We start from the raw sequence: 23,410 nt of genomic DNA on the forward strand, positions 1-23,410 counted from the left end.
TTTTCGTATTCACGACATCCAGTTAGGTCTCGGACATTACCCACCCGCCTTTTTTTGGTATCAAGTATAAACATCATCTCGGTCGATTTCGTTAAAAAAATTTCTAGCATCTGATCGCACTGAGGCAAAGATGAAATCTTTTTCTGGCAAGTTTTCTCCTGTTATCTCGCGGGCGCAAAGTAGGATTATTTCTAAACGAGTAGCTGTGTCGGAATTTTAATCCATTTTCAATAGTGTACACAAAGACAGCCTCGAAGCGTTGGGCATACGAAGAACTTATATCCATAAAAGCAACACTGAGATAAAAAAGTATCTGATTCGTAGCCGATTGATTATACAATCACACGAAGAATAGAATAAATGGGATATTTTAGATTCGTCTAAAATAATCTCCGCCTCCTTTTTTATTTAACATACAGTAAAATTAAAGTATATTAACGGTTCGTTTTTAGTCTTGCTAAGACGTAGATCAGTATCTAACGAAAAAAGATTGAAAAAATAACATGCGAATGCAACTATGCTGCATATGAAAACACATGAAGTGACAGCCAAGAACCAAGCATGCTTCGCTTTACTTGGATCCCACAGCATTCAATCATGTTCCTATCTTTATAGAAACTCATCCTACAGAAAACAACACTCACACCGCATCGCAAGTATATCTTCACTTTCTGCTTTGCCGTCAGACGCTGATTTGAGATTTTGTTTTTGTCTCTTTTGCTGCCTGTGGGGTACATCAGTCTCATCATCTATTTGATGATCCCAATTGATGTGTTGCAGCAGTGACGAATAATAGACTAGACATTGTACTGTACATGAATAAAATAATTTGCTGGATAGATGCCGTTAAAAACTAACCGAAACTAGGCATCTTTTTATCATTTTATGAAATCTAGTTAACAAGTTAGTTAGCAAATAAGACATTTTAAAGATGTAGTATTTAAAAACTGAAAATAAGTAAGTCGGTGATCATTCTCATTATGTGGAGAAGTAAAATAAATGCATTAAAGTTTACACGAAATTTCTTAAATCGAAATGTTTTTTTTTTGATGCCCAAAGTTTTAGAATTGAATGAAACGTTGGGAGTTAGCGCCAAATCGGATTTTTTTTTATTTCGACTTTCTGGGATTTTGAGTCGAATGGTATATGACACTATGGGTCTCGAAAATCGTTTTTTTCAGTAATTCTAATACCTTTCTATAGTGAAAGGCAAAAACCGTTTCCAGTGGTTGGCTCCAGGCACTTCTCGTACGAACCACCATAAAATTGAGAACTAATTGTAACAACTCACACTTCAATTTCAATTGATCGCAGCACGTGATTGTAAGTTTTATGGCTCCAGCGAACAATTGCACTCGGAAACTACGGCACGTAGAATGATTTGTTTGTTTAATTTATTTAATGTCCATACAACTTCGATAGTTTTACTACCTTCTGGAAAAGCCGGATTTAATTTACATTCCCAGCTTGAGTAGGGCAACTCTTCTGACCAGTGGCATCGGCAGGTTAGTTTATGACGTTGTTGACTGACATACAGCGATAGTGAGTACTTCAAACGAGAGTGACTCCATGAACGAACAAAAAATAAAACCCTTCCGGAGTAGTTCACGTGATACGGCATGACGATCAAATTGATTCTCAATGGTGCTGTAGAGCACTATCATCAGCAGCTCTATCGCCGGATAGGATATGGAAATGTGACTGCACCGCAAGATGATTTTCGAGGTAAGAAAATTGTGATTAGTTAATGCCTAGTAAGTTTTTTTTCAACAAATATAATGCTGATTTCGCCTCTGAGGATGTTTACACCAGGCTGATACCGGAACAGAAAAGTTTTTGCGCCGTGACCACTCAAACATTGTTAGACATTTTTTCGGATTTTTCGCTCAGCTTTTTGGTTTTGGGCAGCTGTAGGCTGTGTAAGTCGATTTGCTTCGACCACACACCACAGCCCTGTCTACATTCATCCAATCTTGATCGGTGTGTAGTTAAAAGTGTTAAAAGAAAATTTCCATTGAAACGTCGTAATGAGCCCATCACACGAGACCATTGTAGACAACAATCGATCAAAGCAAACGACGGAAGTAAACAGTGTGCTTCACCCAGTGTGAAGTGCACGAGACTCCACCGCCCGGCCCCGGTTGTGGTTTTGGGAAACTTGGTCAGCAGGTTGCATAATTTAGACGGCGCGATGTTTTCGGTGTTCGGTGTTACCTACTAAAACCGATCATCGAAACCTACTCGCCAGCTGACCAACATATGCAAAATCCAATTCGGTTAGCTGGCTGTACTGTTTTTTTTGTTTGTGCTATAATTATGATGCCACACATTGTTGCAATAGCTGGCCAGATGGCGGTGGTGGCGGACCTTTACCGGTGCATCCGTCCGCGAGATTGCATAACTCTTCAACAAGTGCGACCCATCATCATTCCGGTTGCTTTTTGGGGTCCATTCTTTGTTCCATTTTATACGAACGGCCGGGAGTATGCGATCGAAAGTACATCGTTGGATAAGACAACGAACTGGTGGAAAGTTAATGTTTCGTGAACTTTTGCCGGTTTGCTCCGTCGACCGATGAAAGTAGGTTTGGTAGTTCGAAGTTTCGGATTGGTGATGTTGCGCAAGAACTGTTCGTTCGGAGCAAATTGCGGTAAGGAACCTGCGAAATATTTCCTCACGGTCCGATTGAACACCGTGAGCTATCATTAGAGGGCGTGTGGAAATAGCACCTGTCATGGGGGAAAATTTGATGGACACTTGACGGAAGGAAAGATGGATGTGGGCGAAAGCAACATCAACTTAGTCTTCATATATTGTAACGTTGCTTACAGAAAGTTAAATTTGAGATATGAAATTTTTAATTATGATAAAAAACGATACATAATTCCAACTAAAAATTGATCCTTTATTGTACGAGGTTAAACTTGAGGATAATGACAACCGGATGAAATTTAAGTTATTCTTTCACGAATTTTCGAACTTTTGATCGAACGCTTTTCATCAAGTATCGGACAAGTGTTGCATCGCATTTTTTGGACACTTGAGCCTAATTTTTTTTGTACTTCTGCATGCTCCCAGCTGCCGTACCAGCCTTCTAGAAGACCATCTTCACGATAGCTTAGTAACGTTCGATGGGTCGAAGTTGAGGGCAATTTGGTGGATTGATATTTTTCTCAACGAAATTTATACCTTTTTCCGCAAGCCAATTGAGAGTGGTTTTGGCATAGTGAGCCGACGCTAAATCCAGCCAAAATAGTGGAGGTGTACTATGTTTTTTATATAAAGGCAGCAAACTCTTCTGGAGACGCTCAGATCGATGGATTTCTGCATTTATAGTTCCGGTAGTTTAAAAAATGGTTGACTTCAAACCACAGGAACATGTTGCTTTTTATACCATTACCTTTCGACCGAATTTCTCCACTTGAATAGACCTGTCCGCATCGCTCACATCCTCCCCAACGACGACAGTTGAAGTATTGTTGACCTGGAAGGGTTTTTGAGTTCTCCTTTACATAAGTCTTTTCGTCCATCAAAACGCATGCATCCGGACACTGCAAAAGACGCGAATACAATTTCCGGGCCTTTGTTGCTGCTCTCTTCTTCCGTTATACACCTTGTTTCGAGATTTTCTGCTTCTTGTAGGTCTTCAGGTGATTTCGTCTCTTAACACGCTGGATCATTCCGACACTCGTTCCTACTTTTTTGGCCAAATCACGTATTAACAGAGATTTGTTCTTCATGATTAGAGATACCACTTTCTGGTTCAGTTTCGGGTTGAAAGAACCGGATGTTCTGCCTTTTCCTGACAGTTCATCCAAAGAATAGTGTTCCCCAAACTTATTAATGATGGTTTTAACACTGGCATGATGAATTCCAAACTGCTTCGCCAATTTTCGCATAGTAATACCCTTCGCACTTAGCCATGTGTCCAGAACCCTAATTTTCACTTCCTTTTCAATTTTGAAAACGCAGAATTTCAACCGCACAAACAAGTAAACAAACGAAAGCTGACAGCCAAACGCACAGCATGCTGTGATCTGAGCATAAAAAACCATTGCAAACACATGCGTACAACACAAATGTATGTGGATAGCTTATTTTCGATACACTCCTTAAACTACTATGAAAAATGTATATCGTCTGCTCTAAAAATTTGGTTGTCTTCGACAGACGAACAAACGAATAATTCTTGTCGCTAGGGAATATTACCTGTTGAATCTATAATTGCCCTCAATCCATTTATTTCTCTATTCGCTCTAATGTTTGATAATAGAACGCTATCAACTTGACTACAACAGACTGCGAAGCGGTTATAACTCTCGGTTGATTTTTCGAAAGGCCGTCAGAGCAAACGACAGCTTCTCTTTGTTTGTTTCCATTTCTATTAATTACCAAGCGATTTTCAAGTTTATCACTCAACTGTTTGTATAAAATGATACCTCAAACCTTCGACTTTCAAACAGAATTTTAGAATACAAAAAAACATTAAAAATCACGTCACAATAATCGAAAGAGAAAGTAAACAAAGAGAAACTCTCACTTGCTTATATGACCGTTTGAAAAATCAACCGAGAACTATTCAACTCTTGGCAGAGATGCCAGTTAGAATTTTTCGCCTCTGCAAACCTAGAGTGTTTCAGTAAGTGGTTAAAGTATGACGAGAAAAAACAAACAAAAAACCCAGCGCAATTTTGAAAGTCTGTAAACTGGACGATTGCCTAAAATAGACTTCGAAAACCTTCAAGAAGTCTGCAAAACTTCATAACTTGTTAACAAAAAAAATCGGCAAATTTACATACAAACCTCCAACCTGGCATTTGTGGTTCTGACGTTGCTTATTTCGCAATTCTACGACGATTTCGTCGCATACTAAGCTCCGCTGAAATACACAATATAACCAAAGATAAACTCATGATGGAGTGGTCTCTGATTTTTCATTTAGCATTCAAACAGGACCCCTCGATGAACTCGGTTGCCGGTCAGTTACGGTCATCTATAAGTTGAAACGAAACAGTAAACGTCTTGTCGCTATTAGAAACGACAAGATGACATCGCAAATGAACTTGTGATGAATAGTGGTTAGTTCGCAATTCCATTTACATTTCATTTCCATTATTAAAATTAGAATGAACATGTAAACATAGCACCGTCAGTTGTCAAATGTGCTTTATTCAGCGAATTTAGTGAGGTTATGTCAAGTTCGTGTTAAACTTAATCAGACTTTTTTGCCGTGGCGTCAAAAATGAACGAATATTCATCCTTTGCACTTCAATAGCGATGCCTCCATTGACTTTACCTTATGTATGTTTTATGTTAAACCATGCTACTTTTTGAGCATGTAAACAGTACTGTTGAATTGAAAAAAATTGAGCTTAGCAGTGACGGTGAAAAACTTATGTCGTTTCGCTTGATGCCAAACCTAACCCAGTTTCCACCCTAACTGCTGTCAAATCGTTTGTTTGAGGCTATTTTCAATGTTGTTCAACTGAAAATCGAGTCAGTTTCGAACCTGGTTTTTATATCAGGTTTGCTCAACCCTCCGTTGCTAAGTGCGAACCCAACATAGTTTCGTGAAATGTGTTTGTTTGATGAAACTACCCTGGGTCAGTTTCAGTTTGCAAACATCTTTTCTGTTCATCAGACAACAAACACTACTAGCCTTCTCGCCCTATACCCGATTTGTTATGTTTTAGACTGTCTAAATTTAATCATTCTTGAATTTGAAAGTTTGAAATTTGAAAGTTTGGACGTCTGAAAACAACGCTGAGCATTTCTATCGGTGTCGTAAGATACGAAACTGTAACAATTTTGGGGAAGAACAAGCATCATTTTCAGTAAGCGCTTCTTCTATTGTTTGTATGAACAAAGGGAGGCTGTGGTCTGCTAGGAATGTCAGATTTTTCGAACAGCTCGATTATTCAATCATCGAGTATAATTTTAAAACCATTCGATTAAATTTTAATCGATTATCTGGGTTATTAATTATTCGATTCGAAAATCAAATTTTAATCTGAAACTAATCGATTGAATATTACTCGATTATCTGGGTTATATCTCTAGATCTACCGATTACTCTGGGAAAGTAACGGTTTTGATGTTCCGTAATTAGTTCAAACGTTTCAAAAGCGTTGATTTTGACGTACGCTTCGGTACTTCGGAAGCTTGAACATTTTTGAAAATACAGAATTGGAGGTTTTATTTATGAGGATCCGTATAAGAAGTGTTTGCTATATCAGAATGTGTAACATAAAAGCCGTTTCTTTACTCTTAACAGTATTTTGATCCATCCAAAAGGTTGGAAATTGGATGCCGTACATGTTTAACCGAGAAACATGGGGTGGCATGTTCGTAATATTGATGATGCGATTCTGGTTTGACCGCGTATTGCCATTGGTGACGAAAATGGTACAGTGAAGTCTCCTATAATGCGGATCACCGGTAGGTGTGAAGGGCTGAGGCCAGTTTGTTTTAGGTCGTTTTAGAGGGCTATTTTCACGCTTCAAATCTGATTTTCTCAGAAACGGTGACGAATATCAAAAAACCCAACTGATAATCTCTTAGAAAATTAGTTTAGATTATTCTGTGTTTGACTTTAGCGGTCGGGAAAGTCTTTTTTTCTGAAGGAAGAATTGCATAGCTGAAAACAGCAACTTTCAACTTGTTCATTGAATATCTCGCCTTCAAAAGCATGGATCAAAAATCTATCCTGTCAATGTCTAGATAATTTGATTTAGATGCGATTAGTGCATAAAAACATATATGTTGTCGTGATGAAAATGAAAAGCAAGTTATTTTTGTGGAGGTAAGATGGAACTTACGACCGATTGGGATTATGCACAAATATCATGTTTCTTTTGACAGGTAACACCACACCAGTTGTTCGCAAATATGTTATAGTTACAATCATTTAATGCCATTTTAGATTGGTGGTTTTAAAAAAGTTTTCAGGAAACTCATAGTTTGTCAACTCGGAATCACTCTATCGAATGAAGTTAGTACTTATTTTAAACATCGAAAGGATGCTCTGAATTAAAAACTAATTGATTTAGCAAGATGATTTTATGATGTTCGGAATGTCGAGGTTTGCATTAAGAATAACAAAGTTTGGTAAGAGCTTGTCCCCCGAAAGGTGCTACTGAGCTTGCAAGTTTATGTTAGGAAATAGATTTAGCTTCGTTTTTTAAACCTGAACCTGAACATTCGTGGGTTTCAACAGATCAAATAGTTGACAAAGTAATCAAAAAATTCTTTACTTGATAAATTGCGCCTGTGTAATGAAAGATTCCAATAATTCCAGTAACTTGAGATTATAAAACTTATAAAAAATAAACTACATAAATGAAAGTTTTCGCAAAAGTAAACGAAGCTCGAGCACGTAATTTTGCACTTAAGGTCTGAGGACACAGGGCCACGTGTTGAGTTTTAAATCGATCACGTGGCTCGCTCAATTCCCTTTGCGCATCGTATTTCTCTTGTACTCTCTCGTATATGAGCAAATTGTGCCGGGTTGCCAGCATACATTTTATTATGTTAATGAGAAGTTTTATCACATTAATCTATCGTATGGGTTGGACATTACATGATTCCAATGAACAATGAAAAAATATTCAACTTTCACAAAGATTGAATGTCTGTGTGTTTGGCAGCCTTGTCGACCCAATTTTATTTCTCTCTCCTTTTTCAGAATGCTATCAGAAAACCAAAGCGAAAAAAAAATGATGGATGCATTGAAACTGACTTTGTTTCACAAAAAATACAAGACTTTATTTTTATCGCGATACCATATATGTTTTTAAGTACTCATCGCATCTAAACTAAATTATCTAGACTTTGTCACAGTAGATTTATGATACAAGCCTTCAAAGCCGAGATATTCGATGAACAAGTAGAGGTATGCATTTCCGAGCGTTCCAATTTTCAGCAGTTCTTCAGTCAGAAAAAAATACAACACGACCGCTCAACTCAATGAATCATTCTGAAAATTTCACAGAATATTCTCAACTAAATTTCGAAGACATTGTTTTCTATATTCTGCACCGTTTCCAAGAAAATTTAATTTGAAACGGGAAAATAGCAAAAAACCTACCACTTTACGGTAGTGTCCTCAGCCCATAAGACTAGACTCTTGATAAATTTTTCATAAAATTTTTGTTTATCAAACTTTAACTTCGACCTCTGGAGATGCTCAAAATGTACGCCTTTTTGATTGTTTTAAAATCTAAATACTTATTTTTTTATTACCACCGACCTTACATCTACTGGCCTTCCATACCGAATTTTCTTGTTCTGTACAGTTAAATAAAGAAAACTTACCTTTATATCTAACGTTTCATAAAGTGTCCGCCATAACGGATGTATATTTTATGAATTGCGACGTTTGTGAAATTAAGTCATCTTGTCTTTTCTTCTTGTCAAACTGCAAACGATAAAATCGATCGTGTCACGATTAAAGTCTAGCCTAGACGCGTGCATATGACAGTTTCGAGTTATCAAATTGGTTCCATTTAAAGAATACCCATGCAAAATTTAAATTCACTTTGTAATGAATCATGTAATGAATTTGCTGTTTCACTCTACACTCTACCATATTCATTACTCTATCATGCGCTTAGACAATTGATTACGATGCATGGCATTCCAGACTCACTACACTCCATTGTTTAGATTTTCACTTTTCTGAACAAATCATCTTATTTCCTACTCATTTGCGATGCAATCATAACAAAATCAGTCAGTCAAATCAACAAAACACTTCGCTCTTAGATACCCGAGTGGAGATCTATACCAAGATTGAATCAATTTTTTCTTGTTTTATTATTAGCATCCAGTAATCGTATGACTTTTGGTCGAAATAATTGTGGTCTTTATCTTATGAATCACAATTAAAGTAATTTTAAAATTTATAACGTATCGTCAGATATTGATATATTTTTTGTGAGGTTTGAAGAACTGTAATGACGGCTATTCTCTCATTTTCTAAACAAGTAACTACAACTTCAATATGTATTTTTATCCATTGAAACCAACTATTTCTTTTTGATTATGATTTCCTGATCGGATTAACTCTATACATCCGAACACAAACCCCGTACCAAGCGAAGCAATTGTGTGTTCCCGTAAAATGCTGAGCCGTTTCCGACAAGCCGGCAACAGCATACCGATAACTCCGGAAAATTATTTACACATTTAAATCATGGGAAAAAGTAACCGAGTTTCCTCTACCAGCCCAGAGCGAAGGCAGAGAGTCGGCGAGGTTCGTGGTTTGCTGTCGGTATAAGTAATTAATGACTCGTGTAGATTCCGCACGAGTCTCTCCAAACTCGCTAGTATTTTAGCCTTTCAGGAAGATGCCACTTCTCCATAATAGTGTCGGCTGTCAAGGTCTTGTTTGGCCGGGTGCAGCTTTATGTACTAATCCGTCGATAACCGTTTCGTGGTCACGGTGAAGGGAGAAAAAGTTTGCACAGTACAATCTATTGATTGGTTTGCAATCAATATTTACTATGTTTCAGCTCAAATTTGAATTGTTATCCATTCCGTATCACGATGATTCAATGCAAGCACTGCTGCAATCAACATTCCTGCTTACGCTTTGTTAAAACCCTAATAAAGTCTATCATCAACTGTTTGACATTTACCTCGCAAACAACTCAATCTAATATGAATTGATCGTTCATTAGTTTTCAATCACGCGTGAGCAGTGTACTTGTTATCCCACCAACACCGTCACAGCAATGAAACTTGCTCGATCGCTGTCACGTTTTTACAGAGAAAACTGCGCAAACGAGACTCATCTTCATACGTTTATTTACTCTGGATTTAAAGTTCACAAGCTCTCTCAAGCAGCGGACGGTGGTTAGCGTGGCGGCAGCGTGTTTCTGTGTGTATGTAGAAATATTATAATAATTCAAACTAAACACGCATCTCAATCCAAGAATTGATAGTTGACGTGCTCTGAGTGTAGTTTACTTAACCTCATGTATATTAAACAACCGGTAACCGTTTCATCGCCGTTGATTCAATTCAAAAACCGATTTAACGTCAGAACCAGCTTGTATGCGAGTAGGTTACTAATTCGTTTCCTTTTTCTTTCACTTACAGCTGTTGGAGAGGGGAGTGACGTAGACAATAACAACATACAGGATTTACTAAACGATACCGGTAAGTGTGCAAGCTTGTGTGCTACTGGGTTGTACCCAATGCTTGAATGAAAGTCCTTCTAAAGTTCGATATAACGAGCTTTTAAAAAACTTGTGTGCGAGCGGAATGCCGCAAAATGTGATGTTCGTGCCGTTTGCCTTAGCCAACGTCATTTAACTGCTCATAGCAATGCTGTTCTGAAGGAATTAGCCGAAATGTATGCAATGTTATTGCATCAATACGAACTCTAACAGTCAAGGTAGCACACCCTGTTTTTATCCATTGAGTAGTGAGCAATTAGATGTAACATATGAGATTCCGATTCTTACTGATATTATATATATGCGCGAATTAGGAGTTTCATTTATTTTAGAATAGGGTAACACAATTTTTTATTTTCTAAAGTTTGAGTGTCCAAAGGAAAGTATTTTTCTTCTAATGGCTAGAAAATTTGAAATCATTTCGCTCTAATATCCGGAATCATTTCAAGCTAATTATATCCAATATTTTTTTTATATCATTTATTTTACCCCGGCTTTAACCATTTTTTATCAAATATTGAATCTATTATAATTTATCTAGTCATCGGTGTCAATTTTACTAGAAAACCCGGGGTCTGCAACCTGTTAGCCAGACGAGCTGTAAACTGTAAATTTCAAAGTTTTCAAAGAGCCACAAAAATTGTTTAATTAACTATAAACAATAGTTGAATAAATGAAGTTTGAATAAACTAATCAACTCTAATTTGTTCAATGAGGATGTTGTTACTATTTATGTAAAGAATATTTACTATGAACATGGTTCATATTAAATTTTTATGTAACTATGCTGAACTGATTCGTGTCCACAGTTGCGTTGGTTTTATCGCGATATTGCTTCAGTAGTTGATAACGGAGTAATATGTATGCTGAATATCTTCTTCAAAAATATCAAATTTTTCTTTCAAACAAACAAATTCTGCTATCGAAACATAGGCTCGGTGCTCTTTATTCTTTTTGTCTTCCTCAACTAGAAAGGCTATGCAATCACTATTGAAACCGACTTTTGAACTGAGGTTCGGAGAACCGAGTGCCATGTATCATTCGACTCAGTTCGTCAAGTACGCAAAATGCTTTTATATGTGTGTGTATGCAACAAAAATGTGTACCCGATTTTCACAAACTTAGATAAAAATGAAAGGTGAAATGTGCAAAAAAATTAATAAAAAGTGCACTCGATTTTCTAAGAGACCACTCTACTGATTTTCTTCAACATAGATTCAAATTAAAGGACATATAGTCCTATAGGTTCGTATTGAATTTCACCTGGATCCGACATACGGTTACGGAGTTACGGTGTAAAATGGACAAAACGAACTAAAAAAGTGCACTCGTTTTTCTAAGAGACCACTCTACTGATTTTCTTCAGCATAGATTCAAATTAAAGGACATATAGTCCCATAGGTTTCTATTGAATTTCATCTGGATCCGACTTACGGTTACGGAGTTACCGTGCAAAATGAACTGAAAAAGGGCACTCGATTTCCTCAGAGACCGCTTTTCACAAGCTTAAGTCCAAATGAAAGGTCTTACAACCCCATATAACCCTACCGAATTTTATCCGGGTACGAGTTTCGGTTCCAGAATTATAGGCTGATAAGTTTTTAAATTTTATTTTCAGAAGCGTGTTTTTATACATGACAAGCCATACATTTGAATAGCCGCACAATTATTCAATTAGGCAGATACAGGGTGATTTTTTAAGAGCTTGAGAACTTTTTTAAACAATAAAACGCATAAAATTTGCAAAATCTCATCGGTTCTTTATTTTAAACGTTAGATTGGTACATGACATTTACTTTTTGAAGATAATTTCATTTAAATGTTGACCGCGGCTGCGTCTTAGGTGGTCCATTCGGAAAGTCCAATTTTGGGCAACTTTTTCGAGCATTTCGGCCGGAATAGCCCGAATTTCTTCGGAAATGTTGTCTTCCAAAGCTGGAATAGTTACTGGCTTATTTCTGTAGACTTTAGACTTGACGTAGCCCCACAAAAAATAGTCTAAAGGCGTCAAATCGCATGATCTTGGTGGCCAACTTACCGGTCCATTTCTTGAGATGAATTGTTCTCCGAAGTTTTCCCTCAAAATGGCCATAGAATCGCGAGCTGTGTGGCATGTAGCGCCATCTTGTTGAAACCACATGTCAACCAAGTTCAGTTCTTCCATTTTTGGCAACAAAAAGTTTGTTAGCATCGAACGATAGCGATCGCCATTCACTGTAACGTTGCGTCCAACAGCATCTTTGAAAAAATACGGTCCAATGATTCCACCAGCGTACAAACCACACCAAACAGTGCATTTTTCGGGATGCATGGGCAGTTCTTGAACGGCTTCTGGTTGCTCTTCACTCCAAATGCGGCAATTTTGCTTATTTACGTAGCCATTCAACCAGAAATGAGCCTCATCGCTGAACAAAATTTGTCGATAAAAAAGCGGACTTTCCGAATGGACCACCTAAGACGCAGCCGCGGTCAACATTTAAATGAAATTATCTTCAAAAAGTAAATGTCATGTACCAATCTAACGTTTAAAATAAAGAACCGATGAGATTTTGCAAATTTTATGCGTTTTATTGTTTAAAAAAGTTCTCAAGCTCTTAAAAAACCACCCTGTATAATTAGTTTATGAACAAATACGTTGATTTTAGGTATACCGAATTATCGTTCCTGGTTTCGAATATACCGGGAACAAGCTCGTGTGTTCCGAATCGGTAATCACTTAAATTTCTCAGAAACTCAAAAAACTCCACTTTAAATTCATAGTACTATGTAACTGTTAGTTGATGTAAAATTGTTTCCAGCTCTGGTTTCAGGTTCATGAAATACAGAGTAACGTGTCATATAGAGTGATAATGCAAAATACGTAAAAATGCTAAATTTGGTTCAAAACTGTTTTAATTTATAGGTTATGCTAGTTGCTGGCCAAACGATCCGATTCCAGCTATACCAGCTCCCGGTTCCGGAAATAGTAGTTCTAAACTAAAAACCTGTTTTAATCCACCTAGTGGCGTAATGATGCCTTTCTCATATCAATCATAATCTATCATATCTTCGATTCTTAAAAGAATAACCGAAATCGGTTTGTTTGACCGTCTACTGATAAAAACTATCATTTGGAAAATATTTGAGGTCGATTTAGAATTTTTTTTATGATTTTTCCCCATTTTCAGTGATGGTATACAATTTTTAACCAACTTTACCCTATATTTCCGGATCCAGAAGTCGGATCCGCATGAAATTCAGGAATTACGTATGGGACCATAGGACCTTTCATTTGTGAAAATCGGTCGCGCCATCTATGAGAAAAGTTAGAACACATATTTTCATTTTTTTTGCACATTTTACCCCATAACTCCCGAACCGGAAGTCGGATCCAAATTATATTCTAATTCTAATAGATTTTTTTATGAGACCTCAAGACCTTTTATTTGAATCTAAGTTTGTGAAAATCGGTTCAGCCATCTCTGAGAAAAGTTAGTGCAAAAAAACGTTACATACACACATACGCACATACACACACACACAGTCATTTTGCGTACTTGCGTTGGTTCAAAAGTCGGTTTTCACAGTGATTGCATAACCTTCCTATATGAGAAAGGCAAAACTCTTCATTTCCCAGAAACAGTGACCTCAAGAGGTCTTCGAAAGAATTTTCTCTGGTCTTTGACATTTTTTCCATTTATCCTGCAACGGAACCGGAAGTTTGAGACCGAATGACCTTGTGAAGAACGGTCCTGCAATCTTCGAGAAAATTGAGTGTATATTTTTGTTACAGCGGGAAGTCGGACCCAGACAAAATACAATTGTATTTTATGGGATTCAAAATTTGTGAAATCGATCCATCCGCTTCTGAAGAATTTTTATTTCTAGATTATTTTAAACTCGATTTCTGCGCGTTTCGCCTTTGGCTCATCAGTGCTTAAAGCAGTTCAAATTGAACCGCCATCTCCGCCAAACAGTTCAATTTGAACCTCTAAGCAGACTTAAAGTCCACACTATTTAAAGGGTCACATAAATAGTGTGGACTTTGCGTCTGCTTAGCGGTTCAAATTGAACTGTTAGGCGGAGATGGCGGTTCAATTTGAACTGCTTTAAGCACTGATGAGCCGAAGGCGAAACGCGAAGAAATCGAAACTAAATATGTACTTTATGTACAAACCAAAAACCCCAAAATGTTTAGATTATTTTAATTTATTGTCCCTTTGACCCTATACTTCCAGAACCACAAGTCGAATCCTAATATAATTCAATATCAGATTCTAGGACTATATGCCCTTTCAAACTAAGTTTGTTGTATCACTTTGTAATTCAAGAACCGTAAGTCGGACCTCGAAAAAATCAATTGCTGGCACTAGGATCGAAGACCTTTCATCTAATCTCAGAATCTAAGTTTGTGAAAATCAGTTAACCTATCTCCGAGAAAATTAGGAACAATTTTTGTCACATATATACAGACACACACTGATATTTTCTGATCTCGAAGAGCTGAGACGAATTACATATGACACCTGTCTTTATAGACCTTCGTCTAAAACTCGTTTTTCAAAGTGATTGCGTAGCCTTTTTATATGAAAAAGGTAAAACACACTAAACTAGCCTGACCTTTTTGTTTTAGAAATACTGAAACCGTGTCATAAGGCCTGAGAACAGTGGGTATAAATTTTAAATCGACCACGTGGCTTTTTCAATTCTCTTTGCGTCTGTATGTTTGGCAATCTTGATGAGTCGATTTTATTTATTTCTCATTTTTCCGAACGCTACCAGGGAACTAAAGCGGATAAAATGGCAGACTGAGAAGTTCTTTGAAAAAATACAACTCAAGCGGTAAACTCAATGAATTATTCTGAAATTTTCACAGAATATTCTCAATTAAATTCATCACTGTTTTAAACAAAAATTTCATTTGAAACGGGGAAATATTTAAAAAGAACTTGCCTTTTAAATGTACTGTCCTCACCTCTTAATAAAGCATATTAGACAGTTTTTCATAGATCGATGTCGTACCACCTTGACATATTTGTACAAATTAAATCTGTGTGACTCCAACGACAGTCACATGCTTAATCTGTCAAAGTTACCGACGATACAATACTATGCCGCTGGTATAACCGAGAGGATTTTCTACGGGGATATTTTGAAATCGTTGCAAGCAAAAATTGTACACAAGCCACTTCAAGCAGCACTTTCGTTGCTTATCTATTGCCTATATCTGGGGTCATTGTTTTTAGCTGGTTGAGATGCTTAGAAAATTTCAGAACTCGATTGTACAATTGCAGTGAGTAAGTTGCATCCGTCACTTAATTTAATGCTTCTTATCTGCATTAGGTGACCATTGGATTGAATTATAAAAAGTCTCAAGTACCATCGACAGTGTGGTTGCGAATACTTCAATAAACCGTGTTTCCATTTAGCTAGTCTGAAGTACCAATAAAATCGAATTATACTGTTATTGGGTCGCCTAGTGATAAAGAGTATTGTTAACCTTTCCAATTACTACGGAATGCTGACCATTTGGTTGGTTGAAGAACTTTGTTCAGATTTCGTCGGAAACTCTATGACTGTGTGAAAATCAATTCATTAGCGCTTAATGTTTACAAACAAAAGTCACCGGTAAACACACCTATCGAAGGAGGACACAACTAATTGCAATCGAACACGACTGTATCAGCCGCTGACCGCGTGGTTCTCGTATAAGAGAGGATATGTCGCTTCAGTTTCGTCAACCTTATTTATCCGTTCGATGAATATCGAGAATCACGAGGAAGTACATGAATGTAATTCTAGTACGCAAGAAGTTGCATATCCAAGGTCCATCACGCGGAACTGCACGTGCGAGAACGAATGCCGAAAGGTGCATTGAGAATGCCGACAGATCTAGATCGATTAAAAGGCATGCTTGGTTTCCGATTGATCTGAGCTGACGGTTCAAGTAAAGATTCATGGCCGGTGCGTTTGCTGACTGGGTTTCGCCCTAGACTGTTAACAATTCTGCTAATGAAATAAAAAATTGACGTTTCGATACTTCGAGCTCAAACCAAAGATAAATAATAAAGACATGTACGTGCTTATAAATATTTTTGAAAAATGTGATTCGTTCCCGGTACCTTCTGAAATGACCGCACTCACCGCTTGGTGGAGCGCGAGATTAATTGCATTGTTATCATTTCAACCAAAGTGTGCCATAATATCTCAATATATACAAATCAGCTACCGAATCGAAAGGGTTCTCACGGTTTGACATTTGCATTATGAATGTATGATCAGCAGTGCAACCAATTTATCACCATTGGTGCCAGTTTCACGGAGGACCGAAGATGTGCGCCAAAAAAAGATCGTGACTGTCATGTCTGGAAATTCATTTGTGCTCAAACTACGAACCTGACTTGACTTTGGTTACTTTGATTTACAGTCAATTCACATGTTCATACATTTTCTTTAGTGCAGTAATCTTCAAATTTCAGTGTCGTTTAGAGTTTATTGTTGTATTTTTATGTGTTTTTTTAATGTGAAATGCGGAGGAATGAAAAAAATAAAAATTTAAATCCAAATCCAGTAAAGAACTCCCAATTTTTATGATATTGGGTAAAATAATAGGAAGTAAAAGAGACTTATTTTCTTAGTCGAAATCACCATCCGAGATTTATGATTCTCGATCGAATATAGAAATATATTTCAAATGAACGTTTACTTTGTTAATAAATACTTATTTGATTATTTATTTCCTTGCTTCGAGTGTGAAGTTTTCTAAGCTCATCATTTTTTCATTAAATTTGCACTTCTGCACCATTATTTCTGTGATCCATTGAATATTCACTAATGCTTCCTAGTGTAGAGCACTGACTAATTTGTGTTGTGTGTTTTTCTTCTTTTGTTTACTTTTCAGATTCAGAACTTTCCTCCCTATCGCATGTTGGTAAGTGTTGCTTTTGGTGTTCAAATCCATTTCATGTATTTCTACTAGATATAGCTTCGAATATTGTCGTTGTGTATGTTTTCTGTGTGTGAATAATATTATTCGTGCTGCAGAAAATAAAAAAAATCAAACCTTTCGGTAGAAACAACTATATTTTCTTAACTAGTAATTTATATATCTATAACGTCACCTGATCGTTCAAGAAATTTGTAACTGTAGCTGTACGTTTTGGTTAATGAAGGTAGACATTATATCACAAAGTGTGTCATTGATCATTAATAAGTACCTCTAGTAAAGCGCTAAATCACTTAAAGTAGTAAGTTTTTCACTAAATCATTTTTTCGTTACTTTATGTATTTGTGATATCTCTGCAGTAATTAAATATGACTCTTGGTATACTTTCGTATTTTACTACTTAAGTTTTTCCCTTAGAATTCTTCAATTGGAAAAAAAAGTTAATATTGTTCACTTTCAAGTTACATACTTTTAATTTACATATTGCGAAAGTTAAACATAGATTAGTGAAAATACTTTCTAGCATATGGATTAGAATTATGAAAAACTGTGGCGTATAACTGGAGATATTCACATTTGAATTCATTTGCAGGACAGGGCCTTCGTGGTTCAAGTTCACGGTTCCGTTATCGGGTCCGTCCTATTTTAAGAAATTTCCTAGTAATAGTAATTTCTACCGCTGGTAGAATTACTACATTTCGGTTTTCACGGTGATGAATTAATTATTTCGTTTCTGATACCAGTCAAGGCTGTGTCATTTAATGGAAAACATTTTCTCCCGCTGATTGTTGTTATGAAAGTGAGTATAAAGCAATCTTAACCATGATTTCAACAATCCATTCAGGTGTATCCAACTGGAATTCCGGCGCTGTTCCAAATTTGTTGATTAGCTAAGTGGTCCTCGTAATCTTTTGTGGAATTTCACAGCCATACCGTGACTTGTTGTCGACTGCAGTCGAAATTTGCTTGATAAGTTCGTATAATAGGATAGGATTTTCCACAAATTCGACCACCGAGGGTGAACTGCATGAGACTTACACACTCTCTTTGTCTTTATCTCGTCGAATGTGATTGTGTTTATCGGAATGAGCCAAACGGGGATCACGAGTTTGAATCGTGCAACAATAAGTCCTCCCTTCCTGGTCGTGCATCCCACGCAATTCTTCGTCAAGGACATGCAGCTCCAATGCTGCTGACTGTGGCCCAGTCAGTCTTTCGTCTCATATGAATGGATTCATTCATTTGGTTTTCTGTTTTGGCCAATGTGGGAGACGATGGATCAGTTCACGGGCTTCTGTTTAGTCTCCTGACTGTCTGTTGCACATTGTTGTTGGAGGAAAATGAAGGGTAAGGCGTACAACTGAAGTGTGTTTTTTATGATTATCAAACTATGTTTTATTCCTTCAAAATTGTTTTGTGTTCCCTTTTCAAGATATTGTACATAAATAGAATTCGATTTTTTAATGAGATCATTATCCTGTCCAAATTCCACAAATCCACACCTTTTAACTCGAGCTTACTCAAATCTAGAGGAATAGGCCCTTCTCTAACATATGCGACAGAAGTGAGACAAAATGGCCGAAATAATTAAGTAAAATCAATAGAAGAAGCCAAAATACGGAAGTAATGGAACAGTTGAATGTAAAACCGCGCTGTTCTACACCGAAGCTGAGGCAGGGGAAACAAATTAGCGATCACGAACAAGGATGATTATGACAATCAGATGGAGAAGAGAACGAAGATGCGACGCTCCAAGATATACAAACCAGTAAACAAAATGAAGGAAAATATTTCAGTTGAAGGTAAAATTTCAATATGGCTGGTAAAAGATTATTAATCTTTGTCATCTTTCGACAATATTTTTCGAACCTTTTCTAATAAACTAAGAGGAATGATATTTAAAAGATTGTTACCATAAGGTGGTTGAGTTTATGAGATTTTCAGTATCATCAAACGTTATCCTGTACGATGTTGGATGCCATCTATGTTCTTCAGTATACCCAAGAAATTATTTTTATAGTTAATAAGGTGAAATCATTGATTTCAAAGATACACCCAAACCTCCATTTACGTAACTTATATATGTATATATGTATCAATATACGTACACATGCGTGCAAATATTTGTATTCCTTAATACATATAAATATTGGTGAAGTAAAAGCGATCATTTATATGTAAAAATATTTACACATATATGCAGACGAGTGAGTGTGTAAGCATACATACATACATACATATATAAGGTTCGTAAAAGGAGGCTTGGGTGTATACATAAATTCGACAAATACGGGAGAGATGAATGAATGAATGAATGAATGAATCGATAGCAACAGCGCGACTTGAACCGAGAAACATTAGCTCATGGAGCACGCCAGTCAATCGACTGGGCTACTGAAGCACATATCTGCTAAATGAATAATGCATATACAGCGTCACATGGTAGCCTTGTGCAAATTACACTGTGAGTCTGTCTAATTTGGTACTAATGGTATATATTGCGTCATTTGACAAAATAATATGTCACCTTTAAATTAATTTTTTCTGTGTACGGTTAATGATTATTCCGAACCAGCTATGCAGACAATCATCAATAATTGATCGAGTTTAATCTACCATTTCTCACTGCATTGGTTCGGGCCAGCAAATGTTTTAAGAAAATGTCGATAGAATTTAAGAAAATTATGCCACAACCTTTGGAATCGAATGCGTTAGAGGATCGTGATGGATCTTGTTTGCAGCAGTAAGAGCTTCCAACCAAAAAGCAACGTTGGGATCAACAAAAGATCCAGTTGAAAACATCAAGGAATAGGGAATTTACTAGATATCAAGTACTCACTATAGCATAGTTTATCTTATCAAACAAACAGATCATTTGCAACTTGTTCGAAAGATCAGAAATCTGCTGAAATGTAGGAAGCGACTAAGCAGAAAAAGGAGACGATTTACAAACTTTTTGAATTTCTAACTAACAAAAACAACGTTGGTATTTCTATGTTTTCCTGAGGATGTAACCTAACCTAATACTCACCGCATTAGCTACTAACAAAAAGTTCCTACTAACCGAAACCATTCTATTCTATTTAACTAACAGTTTTGCACTGCTATGTTCTTTCATTCAGATTCTAGATATAGAAGCTTACAAGTAGTAGACAAAATACGTATCTGTCCAGAACAGAAGGATTAAACAGTACCATATGCGTGATAACGTTTGTGCCATTAAGCAGTGTTGAAGTCATGTGAGTTTTTTCGCCTCGTAATCTTCTTTTGCGATCTTGCTTGCCATGAAGTCATTGATTCTGCGTTTTGGCATTAGAATGACTTACTCTTCACTTCACCGCGTAACCTTTTTCTGTCATACTTTTGAACGCTTATAACTCAGTCATTTGTTGATGGATTTATATAATTAAACTATCAATCGATTCGGAATCATTTAATTTAAATTTATGAAGTAACGTCGTTCAAGTATTTCAATTGAAAAATTGGTTTGAATTGACCTATGTTTTCACGAGCCAATCACAGCTTGCCAATGATGTCATCCTTTCGCCCGATTTGCGCAGTATGAACTATGCACAAAATGGATATTTAAAAATATATGCCCGAATACATTTTTGCTTTAGTTTACCGCTGGCTTCCAGGGAGGGCGAGTGGATGACAAAGCGCATGAAGGTTACATTTTTTCGTTGATACCGTATTCACTGGTATTGAAAACAAGTTAGCTGTTTATTTTGATTCTCCGGTAACTAGCAGGCCAATTTAGAACTATCGGCGATAGATTCTTCGGACCTAATTAGAAGCGCTTGTATCTCGGTGATTTTTAATGGATTTGCCTCATTTAACTTGATTCGAAAAAGTTGGAAATGTTTTAATTTGTCAACGGGTAGTGTGCTTACTGAAATCTTCATTTACATACGAACAGCAGGGTGGCGCGCAAATAGATTCAGTATAAAGTTGTGTTATAATGATAATCTTGCTGTTGCTTGCAATGTTGCTTGAATATCAAAAATGCAACGAACGCCAATGATCATCGTTCGCTCCCCTTCGCCTTTGTTCGATAATCGCTCTGATATTCGGACTTGTTCGTATATTCGGGTGTGAACGCAGCCGACGCTGCTTCGTTGCTCGCAGGTAGATCTATTCCTTGCTGTTGTTTTTCGCATTGAACCTAACCCCGAATGACTTTACGCGAACATGAAACGAATATTCATGCAGCGATCATCGTCGAACTCTAATTCGCGATGATCATTCGTGCTGTCTTTGGAACAAGCAAATTAAGACGTTTTCCTCTGTATTAGTACCTTAGTTTTATGTGTGTTTGATGATTTTTCACGAGATATGATGAATTTATTAGAAGAATTGAATCCAACGATCATCGCAGTGACGCTATTCGAAGCAATTCGAAGAGTAAAGTAAATGAACGAATGACAAACGAATGTATAAAACGAACATGCACGATGTATTAGGTGTACAACTTTGCTTCCGCCGTTTTTTTTCCAAAATTTAAAGCTTTATTGCGAAAAAGTGCTTACAGATGTATTATTCAAAGTATTGTCCGTCGCTATATACAACTTTCTCCCATCTTTCCGGAAATTTTCGATTCCCGGCTCGAAAAAAGGAGTCCTCTTTTGACGCTATCCATGAAGCAATTCATTTTTTCAACTCTTCGAAGGATTGAAAATGTTGATCTGCCAGGCCGTGTGCCATCGAACGGAATAGGTGGAAGTCAGAAGGTGCGAAATCTGGGGAATACAGCGGGTGGGGCAAGACTTCCCGTTTCAGCGTTTCCAGGTACTTTTTGAGTACTTTTGCGACGTGAGGCCGAGCATTGTCGTGTTGGAGGATGACTTTGTCATGTCGCTCTTGATACTGTGGCCGCTTTTCTTTTAGCGCGCGACTAAGGTGCATCAGTTGCGTTCGGTAGCGATCTCCTGTGATGGTTTCACCCGGTTTTAAGAGCTCGTAGTAAATTGTTATTCATTTTTGAAGGTTTTTTTTCTTCCACCATCATGTTTGTCTTCGACATCGAAATCACCATTTTTAAAACGTTGAAACCACTCCCGACACGTTCTTTTACTCATAGCAGCAGCACATAAACAGACATTTTCGAGCGTGAATAATACTAAAACAAGAACAACTGTCACTGAAACGGCGATGACAATTCGTTAGGCACTGTACACACTCACTTTAAAGGCATTATTATCTATGTATTCTAACCAGCCTCAGCCGGTACAGCCACCTATCAGAAAACGGCGGAAGCAAAGTTGTACACCTGATATACCAGTAGCGAAGAATGTATCAGTAGATTCGGGTTTCCTACGATTATTGATTATTCATTTTCACCCTTATCTCTTTCATGCAGTGAATTGTTCAACGTTGTTCGAGACGGGTGTGAGTAATACAAGGATATTCGCATCGAAGATGGGTGAACATTGATATATACTTCTTTTTCATTAAATGTGACTAAACACAATGAACTATCTCTCAGCATAAGCCCTCTGACCCTATTATTGAATTAAACAATAATCGTGTAACATAATTGAATAGTTAGAAATTTACTTAGTATATAAAATCTTCTCTAATCACTGTTTATAAAATGAATAAGTTTGTACGTTCTTGAACATTATTATTATATAAAATCATTTCATTTGTCCAGATTTATATCTTGAAGTTGTTCGTATCCAAAATTGATCTGTTAAGTAACTTTGAAGTCATCATAATTGTCTTTCATTTAAAAGATATTTTTCAAAACTATTAAAATGTAAAAATTTGTGCAGGCATCAAAATAGAGTAGAATCAATTGTTCTGTAAGAATCTAATTGTCAATGTGATCATCCGCAAAAAATCTAAACGCTAAACGTAGAGCAAGTTTGTAATTTTTTTTGCATCCGCCATCATCTTTAGAATTATTTCATTTTTATTGCAATCGTGCTCGGTCGTGTCTTTCATACAACCGTTTAATTTTTCAAAAATGTTTCTAATTTTCCAGGAGTAGCTTCACTGTAAGCACAATAACTAATGATTCGAATGTTGTGAAATTTTGATAGACGACCTGTTGAACATTAGAGGGACTTTTAATTAGAGAGGCCATCTGTCTATCCGACTGGGGAATTATTGATCGACGTGTTAATAATCGGCATAATTTTATAAGAAGTTTTGGTTTATTGATGATCTGTCACTTGAGCAGTTTTGAGAAATTCGCATATTTGCCGAAACATTCTCACACTTTTTGATATTTATTCTTGTGAAAAAACTTATTGTGAACAGGATTATGGTTTGAACCAATCGTCGATTAAGAGCTGGTCTA

General features: G+C 36.8%; 1 protein-coding gene across 4 annotated transcripts in view; it reads left to right on the forward strand.

The window, feature by feature from the left end:
• LOC131438011 (myb-like protein A) overlaps positions 1-23,410 on the forward strand; it is a 386,239-nt gene that overhangs the window by 243,674 nt on the left and 119,155 nt on the right. The window contains exons 1-3 of one of the 4 annotated variants that reach the window (XM_058607777.1): positions 1,530-1,725; positions 10,102-10,161; positions 17,062-17,091. In XM_058607777.1, the coding sequence (XP_058463760.1) occupies positions 1,620-1,725; positions 10,102-10,161; positions 17,062-17,091 (196 nt within the window). In that variant the 5' untranslated portion in view covers positions 1,530-1,619. Of the gene's footprint in view, positions 1-1,529; positions 1,726-10,101; positions 10,162-17,061; positions 17,092-23,410 lie in introns of those variants that run through there. The other 3 variants (XM_058607758.1, XM_058607785.1, XM_058607769.1) reach the window with 3 other exon arrangements.

This window comes from Malaya genurostris, chromosome 1, assembly GCF_030247185.1.
Source record: "Malaya genurostris strain Urasoe2022 chromosome 1, Malgen_1.1, whole genome shotgun sequence".
In the NCBI taxonomy this organism is placed as follows: Eukaryota; Metazoa; Arthropoda; class Insecta; order Diptera; family Culicidae; genus Malaya; species Malaya genurostris.